Below are 18,017 nucleotides of genomic sequence, written 5' to 3' on the forward strand. Positions count from 1 at the left end.
TGCCGTTCTGCAACTGTAGAAATCACGTAGTTTTGAGAGAACTCGTCGAGCCACATTTGGAGTTCTTTTTTATCTGGAAAGGAAGTTCCTTAAACACTGTTCGATAGGGAGTGGAAAAGATGAAAATATGAGGGTGCAAGACCACGTGAATAAGGTGTGCTTGGAGTGACTTCCCAACCCAACTCCTGTATACTGTTTCCCCTGTCAGTCTAGCAGGATGCAGGTGGGGTTTATCGTGAAGTAGGATCACTTCACACAACCTTCCTAATCGTTGTTCTCGGACTATGTCTACAAGATGTCTTAGCCGTTGACAATAAATGTCCGCGGTAATGGTTACAACTTGGGGAAGCAAGTCATAGGATATCACACTGTTGCTTTTCCGCCAGACGCATAACATCTATTTGTGGACGTGCGCAGGTGTTTGTATTGGGAGTTGCTGCTTTGTTTGGCCTCATCCATGTCTTTCTTTTCCCTATGTTTGCATAAAGACACCATTTCTTGTCACCAGTAACGATACCGAATATGAATGGTTGATGCTGTTCATGAGCCAATTGATGATGAGAAATAAGTGACCCACATATGACCACGTGCTGATTTTTGTAATTTTGGCTTATATGCGGTACCCATACACTCGATTTTTGAACCTTCCGCATCAGGTGCAAACGTCGTAAGATGGTCGAAAGATCAGAGTTTGTCAAAACTGCCAGTTCTCAAGTACACTGATACGGATCATTGGGGATTAATGCCTTTAAACGATCTTCATCAAATCCCGAAAATCTTACTGACTGTGGAGAGTCACTAAAGTCAAAACGATCCTCCTCAAATCGAGAAAAACCCTGTTCTTGCCATGCCTTGTCCAATGGCACTAACTCCATACACGGTGCACACTGCTGTCACCCCTCTATTGAAATCAAACAGAAGACTACATCAGAAATGTTCCAACTTCTCCACTTAGAAATCCATTTTCTACTGCCTACACATCCACTCACTATCTCCAAATGAGAGAATGTAAACTCAAATAGCAATGGTGAACTACAAGTAAAAAATGACAGTCAATTAATAAACCCCTTGCAACAGCAAAACCAGCATGCAAGACAAAAACACTACGAAGTTAGGCAACAGAAATATTGTTCTCTTTGCTAATGATGTATCTTGTAAGGGAACATTTTTTTGCATATTTTTTTTCATGCAATTTCTGTTCAAAAGTAGTGTGATTTGCATCTCCAGAGAAAATGTGGATAGTTTCTAGCAGTAACCAGATGAAATATGTTTTTAAAAGTGCATAGAAAAGCAGGAAGTAAGAGTAAATGTTTATAACATACACTGCAGAGAGACAGAGAGAGAGAGACGCTTTGTGATAAACGAGGGTGTTGCTCTCTGTTGACAGTAAAGAGATGTCTTAATTGACTAGAGAGACGTCTTAAGCTGTCTTTCTACACAATTGCCATTCAAACTGAAGCTCTTATTGTCCTGTAGCACAAGTTTTTCAATACCGTCTCTGCAGAAATCTGCCATCTGCGTTGCAAGCACTGGCACGCAGTTCAGCATCAGTATCGAAATGTTATGTAGCAAACCATGTCTTCATTGCTTGGATGAGATGATAGTCACTTAGTCCCAAATCTGGCCTGTGTGGTTGATCAAATAATTCCCATCCAAAACCCAATACCAGCTCTCAGATACGATTGGCTGTATGTACGTGGACGTGCGTTGTTTGGGGGGCCAGGGGGTGGGGGGACCTAACTTTTGCGCTGATTTTTTCCCGACGCTCATTTTGTATTGCCCACCTTAACTCTTTCAGTTTTTGAAAATACCCTTCCGAGTTAATTGTTGTGCACATTCAAGGAAATCAACGAGAATCACTCCCTTACAGTCCCAAAACACAGTACCTGTGATCTTTCTTGCTGGCAGTGTTTGCAAAAACGTCCTTGGTTTCTTAAGAGAATATGTATGTGCCCATTCCAATGATGCCTTTTTGTTTCACAACTGACACACTTCACGTAAGTCTCATCCCCAGTTACGATACGATCGATAACTTTCTTACAATTTTTCTCATAATCTTTGAGGGAGGCCAGTGTTGCAGCCTGTTTGTTCCTTGTGGTCTTCCATTAGGGTCCTGGAAGTTCACCTAGCACAAAATTTGTGGTAACCAAGCTCCTCCGCCACAATTTTGTGCACCAAACTTGGTGAAATTTGGGGAAAATTTTGCGAAATTTCTGTAATCGCAGAATGATGATTTTCACAAATTTTGTCGTCGATTTTCATCACCAGCTTTTCAGTCACAAAGCTAGGCCTGCCACTACGGTCCTCATCGTGAACACAGGTACGGCCATTTTTAAAATTAATGCACACTTGCCTAACTCTATTTCCTGTAAACACTGCAAATGTCACTATAAATTTCAATCGGTTTGTAGTTTCTTGCTGACAAAAATCTAATAACAGATAGCACCTCACAAGTGGTGGAATTTTCTATTGCGGGGCACATTTTAACATGTCACAGAAAGCAAAGTGGCAGGGACAGACAATATGCTACCACTGCTGGATGCCTACTGAGTGTAGGAACATTATTGCACCAAGACGGTGGCCATAGTCTCACCCACTGCCACAAAAGACGAAAGCGTGTTACTTTCTGGAAAGCCGTCACATTTTTAAACTAGTGGGAATGGTTAGCAATGCAAAAAAAAGCATTTCTAACAAAGACTTTATCACTGCATGTAAAGAAGAAAAAGAAAACATGATGCTGGCCGAGGGAACAATTGAAATTGACAGATAAATGCACCCATGAGAATCTGTTAAAGGAAAAATTACACTTAGAACCTGCTGATTACCAACTTTTATTTATTTCATTTACAGTCAATGAACATATTCGTGATAGCCCAAAACTAAACATCTGGTGAGGACTAATGCACGACAGTATTGTTGGATTGTTCTTCTTTGCAGAACAAACAGCGAATGGGTCAGTGTATCTAGACATGTTGGAGCAGTTTGTGTACCCTCAGATACAAGACTTGCAACTCAACATCATTTTTCAACAAGATGGAGCTTCGCCGCATTCGTCAACGACTGTTCGCAAGTTTCTGGATAGGAAATTTCCCAATTGTCGGATCGGACATGGAGGACCCATTGACTGGCCACCACATTCACCCAACATTACGCCGCTTGATTTATTCATGTGGGGATTCGTGAAGGACCGCATGTATGCGACCAAAGTGGACAATTTTCCTATGTTGCGACATCGTATCACAAATGCGATTGCAATGATAATAGAGGAAATGTTACAAAGAACTTGACAAGAAATTGAATATAGACTTGATATTCTTCGTGCTACAAATGATTCACATGTAGAGGTGTATTGACGATAAATAAATTTTTTGAGATGCTCTACAATGTGGTACATTTTTCATTGTTGTATATACTATGATTTTTTCCCTGGGTCTTTGAAATCAGGGAGGTTTGAGTGGGACACCCTGTATTGTCCAAAAAACAGACGGCTGAGCCACAAAACCACTGATTCATCTATGCAGAGATTCTTGTCTGGAATATAATTATTGCCCATGATGCCGTTGAAATGGTCCAAAACTGTTCTAATTTTGGAGTCAGTCATTGGATTGCAATGAGTTGTCTGAGAAGTGTAGAAATCTCAATAGCCACTGAAGTATGTTACTACTCATAACAGATCTCCAGAACATAACCCTGTAAAAACGACTTTTACTCCACTAATGTTCCATTGATGGAAAACAGTAAAGACCCATGAGCAACAGCAACCCCAGCAATACTTTCTATGACATCTGTAACCCTGCAGCTCGAAGCCTGGTCGATTTTCTTCTCCCGTGTTTTTCAGCTTCCTGGCTCGCTTATAGATTTGTTTGTTCACGTAATGACATTAGGAACTCTTAGCAGGTGGGCGAGCGGGTGTGCACGAATATTGGTGGATCTTGAGGAATGTCACTCCACTCTTGATTGTTATTTGTAGTGCCTGACACTGGACCAATCTGCTTATCTTCTTCATTGTATTCACTGCATCTGAATCCTCACTTGAATGCTCACATGAAGAGGGTTCATACAGACTTCCACCGTCCAAGAATTCATTCATAAACACATCCCATTCCCATTCGTTCATGTTCAAGTTTTACATGAGTTTCCTCCTATTACTAGCCATTTTATGAGAAAAACTGAACAAAGATAATGATAAATGTCAGTGAAACACCTACAATGAAGACTGAACACTACCGACGTAGTTACGACAAGAGGCACAGTTTGTGTTGTCGAACAAGCTTCAAAATATGTGAGCCGGTGACCGATTGTTGACAACGAGTTATCTCGCAGTTGGCGTCTGAGCTGAACTTCCAAGCTCCGTATGCCAACTGTGAGATAACTCACAGGCTCCATTTTTCCACCAAAAAAAGAAAAAAGAAAAAAAGGCTTCGATGATACAGACGAATGAGATGACAAATCGAACTGCATGAACCACTTAATGTGACTTCTGGGCCAGTTAACTCATTTTGGCTGTGGCAGTCAATGTGTTAAATTCATAAGCTCTCTGCAGTGTCTCATGAAGTGAGAGCATGTGAAACTACTAATGGTGACCTACCAGCCAGGTGGGGGCATAAAGTTTGGTGGCTCCCTTAGAAGCATTCGAAAAGTGTAGGCTATGTGCCAACATCCGGCTTCACCCCCCCCTACCTTCCCTTCATCCTTAACAACACTGACCCAACACTACACTGCACTAGCAATCATCTCATTCATCTGTATGACACACCTGACAATTCAATAGGTTGGAGGAAGGGAAATCACTCCCATTAAGATTTTGCCTTGAACGACAACACAAGTTTCCCACATCATTTCAGCCTTATAAGAAAAGTATGTAACCCGCACCCCCCTCCCAACTTACTATCATTTGCCGAGAACCTCATTTCAATATCTTGAACTGTTAACAAAATATTAGGTATAATAATTTATTTTAATTATAATTAATTTAATATTCTTTTACTGTGTTTAAAATTAATTTATATGTTATAATGCAATTTAATTATACTTGGAACGCTCCTCAGAGCCAATAAACATAATAAACATTTAATTATTTCCTGCAGAAACAAAAACAATCAATCTGGTGATGAAAAATGCTGCTGATATAGGGGCGTCTAATTTTGTACATAAATTCTGCCACCACACTTTAGTGCATATCTTCTCAGTTACCTGTCTTTAAAGTATGCTCAACATGTACAAAAGTCAGTAGTCTAATGGATTGCAGATGCTATATGAAATTTCCAGAACAGCACTTACTTGGAAGTCGCCCTCGCAGGGGTGGTGTATGCGAGGTAGGCCTCCCCGTTGAACATGGGTGTGCGCACGCTCACCTCCCGCTCGCACCTCGGTCCTGTGCGTCCGAACGGGCAGAAACATATAAGGCCCCTCTCGTCATCCACGTGGCACCGTCCTGGTCCGCAAGCGTCTGCAGGAAACAGAACTCGTTCAATTCACTGCTTACAGTTCCTTGTCTTCGTGTTATAATTTCTGTGTCAGCTAAAAGCTGGATTCAAATTTACCTTCCTTCGGTGTTTATTCTCCTTCTTCCCAAAAGCATTTGAGTTACCTGAAATTACCTACACCTGAAAACTGTTTTCGTGATTGCTTTTTACAGTTTCATGCAAACATCTGTTGCAGTCTCCAGACTGAAGATTGGTTTAATGCAGCTCTGTACACTAGTCTATACTGTGCAAGTGTCTTCTTCTCTATGCGGAACTACTGCAATCCACTTGAACTTGAACAAGCCTCGGTCTCCCTCTACAATTCTTAGCTCCCCGCACTTCCCTCCATTACCAAATTACTAATCCCTCAAAGCCTCAGGATGTGTCCTATGAATTGACTCCCTTTGTTAATCAAGTTGTGCTGTAAAATTTTTTCCTCCCCAATTCAATCCAGCACGTTTTCATTAGTTATCTTATTTACCCACCTGATCTTCCTTCAAAAGCTTCTATTCTCTTCTCAATTGTCCACATTTCACTGCCACACAATGCTACACTTTGGATAAATATCACCAGTAAAAACTGTTCCCAAAATTGAAATTTATTTTTGCAGTTAAGAAATTTTTCTTTATCAAAAACACCATTTTCGCTATTGCCACCTTACATTTCATATTCTCTCTACCTCAGCCATCCTCTGTTATTTTACTGTCCAAATAGCAAAATTCATCCACTTTTACTAGTGCCTCATTTACAAATCTAGTTCTGTCTGCAACATGCGATTCAATTTGACAGCATTCCATTAACCCTGTTTTACTTTTGTTGATGTTCATCCTATAGCTTCTCTTCAAGACAATATCTATTCTGTCCAACTGTTTTTGCAGTTCTCTTGTTGCCTCACAGAATTACAAGGTAATCAGTAAACGTTGAACTTTTTACATCTTGAACATTAATTCCCAGTCCAAACCTCTTCTTGGGTTCTTATATTGCTTGTTGAATAACACTGGGGATATGCTACAACCCAGTTTCATTTCCTTCCCAACTAATGCTAAGCAACATCAGTTTGGGCAGTGAATATAAATACCACACCAGTTCAAAAAGTTTTGAGACTAGATTAATAAAAAAATGAGAAAAATTAAGATGATGGTTTTAAATGCTTCAAGTGTTCTAAAAGGGTCATTCAATAATTAAAGAGACAAATTGATCTGGAGGAAAAAAAAAGCTTCTTTTTACAAAACAATACTTTTCAACACAGTACCCTTGAACATTTATGCACTTGTTCCAATGGGCTACAAGCTTTTTTATTCTGGCTGCAAAGAACTCTTTATCTTCATGTTTGAACCAATTTCCCACAAAGTTTTTTCATATCCTCGTTGTCCTGGAACCTCTTCCTACATAATACCTCCTTCAGTGCACCAAGCAAATGGAAATCACTAGGTGCTAAATCAGGACTGTACGGGGGATGATTCAGTACGTACCTCCCAGTCCATTTTGCCGGTGGTTTCATGGGTTGGTTGAGCAATACGAGGATGTGCATTGTCTTGCTCAAGAATCACACCTCTCTTCTGATATCCAAGACGTCTCTCTCTCATGGCTGGCTTCACCTTGTTTAAAAGCAAATCCGAGTAGTATTGGCTGTTCATTGTATGCTGCTCTTCGAGATAATCACAAAAAATTGGACATTCAGCATCCCACAACACCGTCTACATGACTTTTCCTGCTGATGCTTGGGTTTTGAATTTTTTCTTGACAGGTGAGTGGGTGTGCATCCACCCCATGCTTTGTCTTTTTGATTCTGGCTTATAATAGTGAATCCAAGTTTCATCACATGTTACAATTTTGTTGAGGAAGTGCTCATCATCTCTTTTCATAAGGTTCCTTCAGCTCTGTGCACACTCTCAACCTTGTTTCCTTGTGTACCGAGTCAACTCCTTTGGGACCCATCAAGTACACGTTTTGGGTACTCCAGATTATTGCAGATAATGTTATGAACTTAACCAGTACTTTCAGTACTAACTTGAACCTTATCAACTATCGTTTCCACAGTCACACGGCGGTCGGCACGAATAATGTCAACAATTCGACCTTCAAGTGAGGGAGTTGAAACTGCAACTGGTCAACCAGAACGGTGTTCGTCAGTCACCGAGTTGTGATCATTTTCGAACTGCTCTACTCACTCGTAAAAATTTGATGATTCATACAACCTTCACCATCTTGAAATGTATTTTTGAGGTTATAAACAAAACAATGTTGATACATCAGCTGATCAGGACTCATCCCAGTGATGCCAACTTAAAAGCCACAAAAGTACCAAGCTTACCCTACTAACAATTTTTCCCCAGGCCAATTTGTCTTTTTAATTATTGAATGACCCTCATACATAGACCCCCCCCCCCCCCCCACTTGAGTGCAATGCACAGAACATGCATACAAGAATAGGAAACAATCAGAAAAGCCCTTCGTTGGGATGTTGTTCAATTCATGTGTCACAATGGCTCGAATGTCAGTTATGTCGAAAGTGTTGACCGTTGACCATGTGCATTTCTGCACTTTTGTCACTTTATCACAGGTTCATACTTATAAGAACACCGAGTCACGGTATCCGCGATGATTGTTTTCAGGAAAGAATTGTCAGTATTTTGCATCTTATTCATGTTGCAGCAGATATCCACGGGACATTGATTTTGTTTGGGAGTCGATGTGTGCAGAAAAAAAAATATGCACACACTTTTCTCTCCTTCAAAACATTCTTCAGAATGCCTCAAATAATCAGTTTAGAGATATTGCTCTATTGCAATTTGTGATATAATGTTGACACACTACAGCTGCACGTCCACTACTTGACACTGTCTGTTCACAACTGACTGGCTGAATACGCAGCTGTTGTCTCCAGGTCTTAGTTCAAGTTATCATCACAGTTACTGCGCTGATGATATTTATACACCATGAATAAAATCAGTTACGGAACAATTTGGACAGACGCTGCACATACAAAATAAAAACCTGTTTCAATGATATTGTGTACAGTTCCTTAAACATTACTCAGAGCTCCATGAAATCAATAACTGGACTAAAGAAGAAGAAGAAGAAGAAGAAAACTTATGAGGCACCCAGTCAAACAGGTCACTAGCCTCACACCCTGACAGTGTAACACCACATAATTACAAGATCGTCCCAAACAAATTGAGCCTTACCAGGGTAGCAGGCCTCGCCGTAGCGGTCACAGAGGGTCCCGGAGAATCCGGGTGTGCAGAGGCAGGTGAAGCCGCGTGGCGAGTCGGCCGCCTCCTGGCAGACGCCGCCATTGCTGCAGGGCGAGTGGCTGCAGGCGTCGCACGCCGTCACGCCCTCGCTCTCGATCGCCTCCCGCATCAGGTCGACGGGCTGGCTGGCGGCACTTAGCACCAGCCGGCTGACACAGCCTGTTAACACCATTCCTCTCTCAAGCTGCTGCTGCCAATAAAGACCGATAGGGAACAGCAAAACTGTGACTTCTCTCACAGTATTCACAATTATTTCTGTGTATGTTGAGAGGAGTACAAGTTGTTACGACACTTTCAAAAACTGGCAATTCTGCAACACAGATATTCTCAAACTCAGCTCACTCTATTTACCCTTGCGATACAGGAGGCTGTAGATAGACATACCGTATTTACTCGAATCTAAGCCGCACCCGAAAAATGAGGCTCGAAATCGAGGAAAAAAAAATTTTCCGGAATCTAAGCCGCACCCTTCCTTTTTCACGTGCTTCATCTAGTTTGAATTCACTGCTTATTTTTCTTTGATCTGATAAGTGCCGTTCTCTTTGTTATAGGTATTTACATCACTTTAAATTGAAAATGCATTATCGTACTGTGTCATGCATTGTTTGTCGCATTCTGATAATCAGTGTTTATGGCCTGTCGCCGCTCGCGGCACGGCTTGCTTTTGTGCACGCTACCGCCACTTACAATTTTAAAATAGAGGAATCGTCTCATTAGCGAAACAATGGCAAAAGACTGCTATTTGTTGTTACTTACACGGCTGCTTTCTTTGATAATGATCAACAAGAACCAAATAATAGACTGTGTATGATAGAAGATTTTCTGAATTACAGTTTAGCGACAATTTTTCTCCGTTTGAAAATCTTTGCAGACGCCTCTTTAGTACATTACATTCTGCACAGAAATTAGAGTCATCTTAGATTTAAAAATCTAGTCAATTGCCATGCTTCATTTCTGACTGTTTCACTATTAGGCATACGAATAATACGAATATAAACATGACATGATATGTATATTCTTCCGCGTTTGCTGTTGTCTCACTCTAGTTTCGTAGTTTATTAGGCAGACAGGATTAAATGAGATAGCAGCAAACACGAAACAAATACATGGCAAAATGTTTATATTCGAATTATTCTTATGGTGAAGAGAATACTGCATGTGATTCACAATTCATAAAAGTTCCTATTAGCAACCATATCTTCTCACAGATAGGAAAAAATTCTGAACGTAGAGTTGTCCATACTGACAAACATCCCAAACAGTCTTTCCAGTAAAATTTTCGTAGTACATTGAAATGCTGCTACATTCGAAGATGAACAACACGGAATTTGTATTTACTTTGTTGGATAATGTATGAAAATGCAGCAGTCGAAACTCGGGGCAGTGAAAAAAGCTCATCTTCCACTTTTTTCTTTTTCTTTTTTAAATTTATTTACTGATGCAGAGGTTTTGGCGCCAGTATTTATCTTTGTGCCTGCAAAGCATGCCTGTGTAGCGCTACATATATTCAACGGCAGAAGTTTGTTGTGGCGGCACCTACCAAATTTTTCAGAACTTCCACTTACTTTGCACTCGATTCTAAGCCACAGGTGGTTTTTTGGATTTTTTTTTTTTTTTTTAAAAAAAAAAGTGCAGCTTATATTCGAGTAAATACGGTAATCAGGATGGTGTTCATCAGCTTCTGGGAATCTCTTTTCTAGCACCAATTCTGTTGTACAGGATCCGCATATTTCATAATCTGCTGTTTCCAGCCCCAGCCCCCCCTCGCCCCCCCCCCACTTTGTGGGTAGGTGTCCTTCAAGCCGCCACATTTAATGTGATATAATTTTCAATCACACTGCTATCTTTACTCTCTGGACAACTAAGGTAAATATTTGTTCATAAAACATATTTAAGTCTTGTTTTCCTAACTATGTTTGGAAATAATTACAAAATGTTATTTTGTTTCTGTTTCATGTTGAGCAGGAGCAACACAGCTTTGTAAACCTCTTAAGGAGTGGACCGTGCTGCACCTGTCAGAGTATCGCATTTATGTGACGACCAGCAACTACAAGAACGTGCTGCCATTTTGTTCTTATTGCCTGTGATCGTTACTTAAAACACTGGAATCGAAAAACAACGACAAAGAGTAATGGTGGTGGTGGTGGTTAGTGTTTAATGTCCCGTCGACAATGAGGTCATTAGAGACGGAGCGCAAGCTCGGGTTGGGGAAGGATTGGGAAGGAAATCGGCCGTGCCCTTTCAAAGGAACCATCCCGGCATTTGCCTGAAACGATTCAGGGAAATCACGGAAAACCTAAATCAGGATGGCCGGAGACAGGATTGAACCGTCGTCCTCCCGAATGTGAGTCCAGTGAAAGAGTAATGAAAATTACTCGATTACCGATGTTGTATTAACGAGCTGCAATGTGTCTCCTGTCATGAAAGGTTGCTTGTTACAGAGTTTACCGTGGCTCACAAGAGCAATTTACTATTGCAACTTTAATTCTTCAAAAGTGAAAGAAACATATTCATTTGTGAAACGTGAAAAGCGATTTTGTAGGAAAAGTGTATTTTGTTGGATTAACCACTTTTTTTGAGCAGTAAAACTGGAAATTATGAAATTTTAAAAAGCCGCAAACCCAAAGACAAGACACTAAAGTTATTCGAAGCCTAATTACGGAAATACCCTGGAATATAGAATATTGACAAAGATCCAAATATTATAAGATTTATTAAAAAGAATGCAGAAATGATGTACTTATGTTGAGTCTACCAAGAGTTAACAAAAAAATTGTCAAGTTCAAGACTACCTCAGGCATTGATAACCACTACTGAATGCAATAACAACAGAGTAAACAACAAATTAATCAACCCTTTCGTGTTTGCTCCCTCCCCCGTGACCTGGGCCACAATATGTTTCCGAGTGGTGAAGTAAGATTTACTGGCTCACTTTCAGTTTCAGTGGAAGAAGGCACCTCGAACTTGTCAGTTAGGGGGTCGGGTGTAACACAACTTGGGTTCTCCCTGGTCTGTGTCTCCAGTAAATGGCACGTAGCCCTACCACTGACATCACTCACAGTCAAGTGGAGGAGAAGTGATAGATGCTGTACTTCTCGTCGAGGAGACACTGTCCTGTATTTGCAAAAGGTACTCAGCCTGTCTGTATGTCGGACGGTAGTAAACGATGTGGAACACTTCTACACTTACCCTTGAAGCCCTTGGTGAAGCCACTCTGGCTGCTGATCTGGCGGTAGTCGGGCACGCCGCCGATGAACAGGGGCTCCTTCAGGTCCAGTCCTTGGAACAGACCCGTCGTCTCGCCTGTAACTGCTTCCTGGTTGTCAACGTACAGCGAACCTGAAACACGACGACTCCGGTGTAACACAATTTCCTATCATTCACTGCTCGTAACATTCAGAGAACCGTACAGAGTTCTCGATCGATACCTGACTGATTATTTCTGACTGAAATCTTTTTGTTTCCTGGACTTCAATTTTCAGGTATTAAATTTTGTTCTGATGTAATGTAACATACTATCTTCATTTATGCACAGCCTCAATACCTTCTTTATCTTCCATCTGCTTCACTTAGCCCTCCTCAGCCCAATGTACCCCCTTCGTGGATACTGACCTCCACCTCCTCAATAGCTCCATCGGAGCCTCTGCCGTATCGAGCCTATTAACTTCTGCTCAGACAGCTGCCATCCCGAGTCGACTGGCTTGCCAATACTGGATGTCAGCTTTGAACCACAACGTAATGATGTTGTGGCACGTGACATCAGATACTCACAAAAATTTGGAAAATAGAACATTGACAATGTATGTTATATGACTGTACCGTTATTTTAATATAGCTTATGATGACAGACAAATATGCAGAGTATATCCGAGGTCTAAGTGAGATTGGAAGACGACAGTTTGGTTGTCAACTGGCAACTCTGATGAATGTGATGTCGTGACAATAACTGTAATTTCTGTTACGGTGCATATATTGCACATACTGGATATAAATGAGTCATTATGTCTGCCATTTTGACTGTTGTCAGTCAAGTATGATGGGCAGTTTAAATCAAACTCCTACCCATTCCACAAGAAAAAGTGCCATCTTGTATTGCCTGGCCAATCATGGATAGTGTATCAGCAGTGACAAGCAGTTGTTTCTTCTAAATGCTGAAAGTGTTATTAAGGCCTTCACAAAAGATATTATCCTGCAGACTTATTCTGCAAACAGATTTTCCACATGAAATCCTATTACGCCCCTGGTCCTACAACTACTGCCAGGGAACAAATGCAAAAAGAGCAGCCCCTCCTAACTCAATACCATCTCGGACTGGAATAACTTGACTGTATCATTTTCCAGGGCTTCGAGTGCTTACCATTGCATCCAGAAATGAGTAACAGCCTACCTACAATCATATTCTGTCCCACACTCAATCTACACAATATTTGAATCCACCTTTATGCCACAACTACTCACATCTACTTGCCACACACGTATGTTTCCTTGCAAGATACTCAGGTTCGAGACCTGTCTGATACATACAACTGGCACATCCTGAAATACACTAAGCAGTATACTAAACCGACACAAGATCTAAATCTGAGTGGCCAGACACGTATCTGAATCCAGGCACACCCAAATATGAGTCTAGTGTCTTAACTGCAGCACTCTCTTCGCTCAGCCAGGAGCTGTTGTAATATCATTCTTACCCTCAACTCTTTCATACACGTCTCTACTAGCTGAGATAAACAGAAGAGGCATGCAGAGAACTGTACTCACCACGCTTCTTGTCCCGGACGATGCGCACGGTGTGCCACTCTCCCAGCCGGATGCGGTCACGGGATGTTATCACTGCAGGTCCAGATCCGACGTTGAAGCGGAACTCGACTTGACCGTCTACCAGACCCAGCGAGATGAAGTCGCCCTCGTCCCCTGACTTCTCTCCGTTGTACAGAATCATACCTACAGAACAGATGGTCATTTTCGAAGTCAGAAAAAATTTCTAGTACAAGGAATGGTTGTGTCATGTCAGTATTACTGTTATATTAACAAAACAAAACTGCACAACTAATACACTATTTCAAAGTAAGAACTTATTACTCTATAATCAGTCTCCATGGTACACAGCACAATATCCAGAACAACACCCACAATCATTTCTCATTAAATCCCAATTGTGTCTACATAAAACTAGTAATTATTTTAAAGTGCCTGGATGCATCAATTTTTCTTTTATCGAGTGTGCCTGGCACAACAAAAATGTTTGTTTTTGTCAGTCAACAGATATTTCACATTAGTAAACTGTATAACGTTCAATTATTATCATAGGAAATGTACACCTGTAATTGTTCTAAAATGAACTATGTGTAAGACATATTTCATTTCAATATATTTAACTCCTGATTGATGGAAGTAGTTCTTAATGTGACATTAAACATTGCCATGACTTTTATCTCCCCTCTGGTAATCACCTTTGTAAGAAATACATCTGCAAAATTTAACTGTCAATATGAACGGAAAGTTATTCAAAATATTAATGGTGGGTGACAATTTTAGTACAGTAAAAGATGGTTAAATTTGCATCTGTGTGCTACGAGTTTTTTTGCTACGGCTTCTTTTCAAGGCTGCTACTGCTTATTAGCTACTTTGTGCACTAGACACAAAGGGCTGAACAAACTGCTGTTATACGTGGTTCTTCATCTGGCAATACTGAGCAAATTCAACATTTTTTTTTAAAGGTACTTGCAGTGTGTCATATCAGCTACAATTTTGACAGTGTACTTCTTCCACTGTATTCTTCCTGCATAAAAATTTCAGGGCAGAAGTTTATATATTGGATTAGACAATTCCCTTGTAAGTTAACACAGTCAGTACACTCTTCCATTCAAGACTGAAACTGGGTACTACAGCCACATGTTAACACACAAGCAGGCAAACTAGTAGAGACCCCCCCCCCCCCCCTCCCCCCACCCACTTGACTAACTGCATTAACAGTTGCTATATCCGAAACTGACTAGGACCACATATATGTCATTCTAACCAGTGCAACAGCTGATGACTCACCGTCTGGGGAATCTGGCCTGAAGGAGACGGACACGTCAAAGCCGACGTAAGCCTGCGACAGCGTCGGCAGCTTCGTGTACGCGTTGGGCTCCTGTGAGAAGTACGGCACCACGCCCGTCACTACCAGTACCTTCGGGATGTCCATCCGCAAGTTGCCGTTGTCCGCCGTGCAAGTGTACGTGCCCGCATCGCGGCCCGTCACCTCTCGGATCTGAAGCCACTCCTGCAAAAATATGAAACGGTAACTAAACGACGAATCTCAAAAGTAAATTTCTGTATCACGAATTTGTACAAGTCAGTTGACAAAAGGTGAACATACGGTCACGTGTGCTGATCTCAGAAATGAACACGACAATTACTATGCAGTAGGAATTGAACATAATATTTCACATTTGTGTACGAATCACGTGTGTTATTTATGCAATCAAAGTTGTTATGCCCTTGTGTACAAGCCACTCTTACATACTCTAATGCTCTGGGGTCACTTATCACTATAAGCCCACTCGTGCACCTCACCTGTCTCTCCTCTGCCTTGGCCGGCAGGTCACCACCCTGGCGTGACCACCGGTAGTTCACAGGAGGTTCCAGGTCAGTCTTGCACTCCATGCTCACCGTCGACCCGTATTCTGCTGTCAGTGTTTCGATGGCTGCAGCGTCATCATTCATTGGGTCAGGTATGTCTGTGGAAAAGAACAAACGCATTACTCAATTTTAACAATACGAGAGAAGGAAAGTTGCTACTCACCATATAGTGGAGATGCTGAGCCACGATAGGCACAATAAAAAGATTGACACAATCATAACTTTCTGTCATTAAGGCCTTTGTCAGCAGGAGACACACACACACACACACACACACACACACACACACACACACGCAAGCGCAACTTGCACACACATCTGCAGTCTCAGAGAGCTGAAACTACTCTATTTTAAGCAGTTTTTAACAAGTAACAAAAATCGTACCAGTGATTTTACTGATCTAGAATAACAAGTTTCCTATTTATGGCTCTGTCATATACGTACGACTGTTGGAGTTTACTGTTTCGTCAAATTATTTTATTTAAAAAACTGACTATTTACTGGCACAGATTATCAGAGAAAATAAAAATAAAAATTCTAAAGCAAATCTGAAAGACAGGGATTTTAATTGGCTACAAATTGATTTTTACTTCAGTTTATAATGTCACTCCATCTAAACTTATGACTGGGCCTACTAGTCTTGCTGTAAGGTGCATGCACAGAAACTGAGAGAGCTCGGATCACTGAAATCTTCCTTTGTCAAGCTTTCACTCTCAACTACGTGAGGAGTCACCATCTCAACGATGTGAGGAGTCACCAGGAATGACAAGTGCTTTAGATTCCATATTAAACTAAAGGTCCCCTTTCCCCACTTGGGGCACACAAGTTGTTGATGTGGCATCCACTCGCCACTTGATCCAAATGCAGTTGTTAGTATCCACTCGATACATTTTGTAGTGTGACTGTGCTATTCTGACCATAAACACTTAATCAGCCTGAAAGTGACTTCTTATTGGCAGTATTTACCTTCAGGATGTTCCAGGACTGCTGATAGGCACAACTGAAGGTGAAAATACTACTCCTAGCTTTCTGATCATTTAAAGAATCAGATTTCACTTCACACCTACTTAAAGAGACAGCCTCCACTCATTCCAAACTAGCTCTGTAAGCTTAGACCAGATTTATCTTTGATTCAAAGAAATAGTATCAAGGGCAACTAAGAAATTTATACCAAACAAATAAATAAAACAAGGAACTGAGTCTTCATGGTACACAAAACATGTCAGAATACTGTTCCAAAAACAACAAAAAAAGCATGCTACATAAAAAAAAAAAAAAAATAAATAAATAAATAAATAAAAAAAAAATAAAAAAAAAAACACTCCAAGATTGGCAAGCTCAAATTTTAGCATGATTTCAATGTGATATGCTTTTAAGTTTCCACAATAAAACTCAGTCTCGAAATCTGGTAGAAAATCTGAAGATATTCTGATCATTTGTAAATTAGACCAGCTGCAAGACATGATTAACACCTCTGATCTGAGACTGCAACGATAAAGTTACTGGTGACAGTGCCACTAAAGTGGAGGTACTGAACTCGGTTTTCCGAACGGTGAAGTACATATTCCAGAATTCAAATCAAGAATAACTGCCAACACGAGTAACCTAGAAGTAGATATCCGTGATGCAGTGAAGAAACGTAAATCACTTAATAAAGGCAAGCTTCTCAGGTGAGGTTGTATACTACGTAGGTTCCACTCAGAATAAGCTGATGGAATAGTTCCATTTTCAACAATCATATAGAACTGTTTGCACAGTGAAACCTCCATACCTAAAGACTGGAAAGTTGCAAAGATCACACCAATATTTGAGAAAGAAAATAGGATTAATCCACTGAATTACAGACCCATACCACCGACATCAATTTGCAGTATACTCTCAGAACATACACTACATTTGAACATTATGAATTACCTCAAAGAAAACAATCCATTGACATACAGTCAGCGAGGATTCAGAAAATTTAGTTCTTATGAAACACAACTAGATCTTTATCTACACAACGTAATGAGATTTATAGATTCATTCTCCTTAAAAAACATCAAACTCAGAAATTAGCTCGAAACCATTTTCTGAAGCAGAAAAGGGGTTACGCTTGTAAATTCTTGCTGAAAGACGACACAACAAATTCTATATGATAGTCACCCTTTAAGGAACTCAGCAGAGCCATACAGAATGAATGCCACGAAATGCTGACGAAGGCAGTCTACCGCCTTCATGCCTTCTCCTATACTTAACTCTGCTCGAGCAACGCAAGAGTTGTTGACCTCATTTAGTCGGAATATTTTAAACCACCCCGTAGTCAAAATCTTGCATCTAAATTCTATCACTTATTTCCTAAATTGAAGGAATGTGAGTATGGAAAACACTTTTCCAATGACGAGGTGGTGAAAATCGAACTGGAGAAGTGGCCCAAAGAGTCGGTGGGAGAAATCTGGAACACAGGAATTACAGAACCCATGCCACGGTTGACAAAATGCACTGTATTAAATGGCAATTATGTGGAAAAATGTCGTAATATCTCTGCTAGTGTTTCGTTGTGTTTGCGTACAAGATCTTTTACTCTAATTTTCTGTATATCCCTCATATCACCACCAGTTTAATATGGTGCTGTCCACCTTTGGAACGCAATACAGCACAGATTCAACAGATGTGGTAGGTTACTGGA

At 40.7% G+C, this 18,017-nt stretch overlaps 1 protein-coding gene across 14 annotated transcripts in view; it reads right to left on the reverse strand.

The window, feature by feature from the left end:
- LOC124720011 (basement membrane-specific heparan sulfate proteoglycan core protein) overlaps positions 1–18,017 on the reverse strand; it is an 801,341-nt gene that overhangs the window by 36,449 nt on the left and 746,875 nt on the right. For all 14 annotated transcript variants that reach the window (XM_047245254.1, XM_047245262.1, XM_047245258.1 and 11 more), the window contains 6 exons: positions 15,284–15,447; positions 14,768–14,990; positions 13,484–13,666; positions 11,912–12,061; positions 8,654–8,881; positions 5,281–5,449 (listed from right to left, as the gene is read on the reverse strand). In XM_047245254.1, coding sequence (XP_047101210.1) covers positions 5,281–5,449; positions 8,654–8,881; positions 11,912–12,061; positions 13,484–13,666; positions 14,768–14,990; positions 15,284–15,447 — 1,117 coding nt within the window. The remainder of the gene's footprint in view (positions 1–5,280; positions 5,450–8,653; positions 8,882–11,911; positions 12,062–13,483; positions 13,667–14,767; positions 14,991–15,283; positions 15,448–18,017) is intronic.

The sequence above is a fragment of the Schistocerca piceifrons genome, chromosome 11 (assembly GCF_021461385.2).
Source record: "Schistocerca piceifrons isolate TAMUIC-IGC-003096 chromosome 11, iqSchPice1.1, whole genome shotgun sequence".
NCBI classification, from domain to species: Eukaryota; Metazoa; Arthropoda; class Insecta; order Orthoptera; family Acrididae; genus Schistocerca; species Schistocerca piceifrons.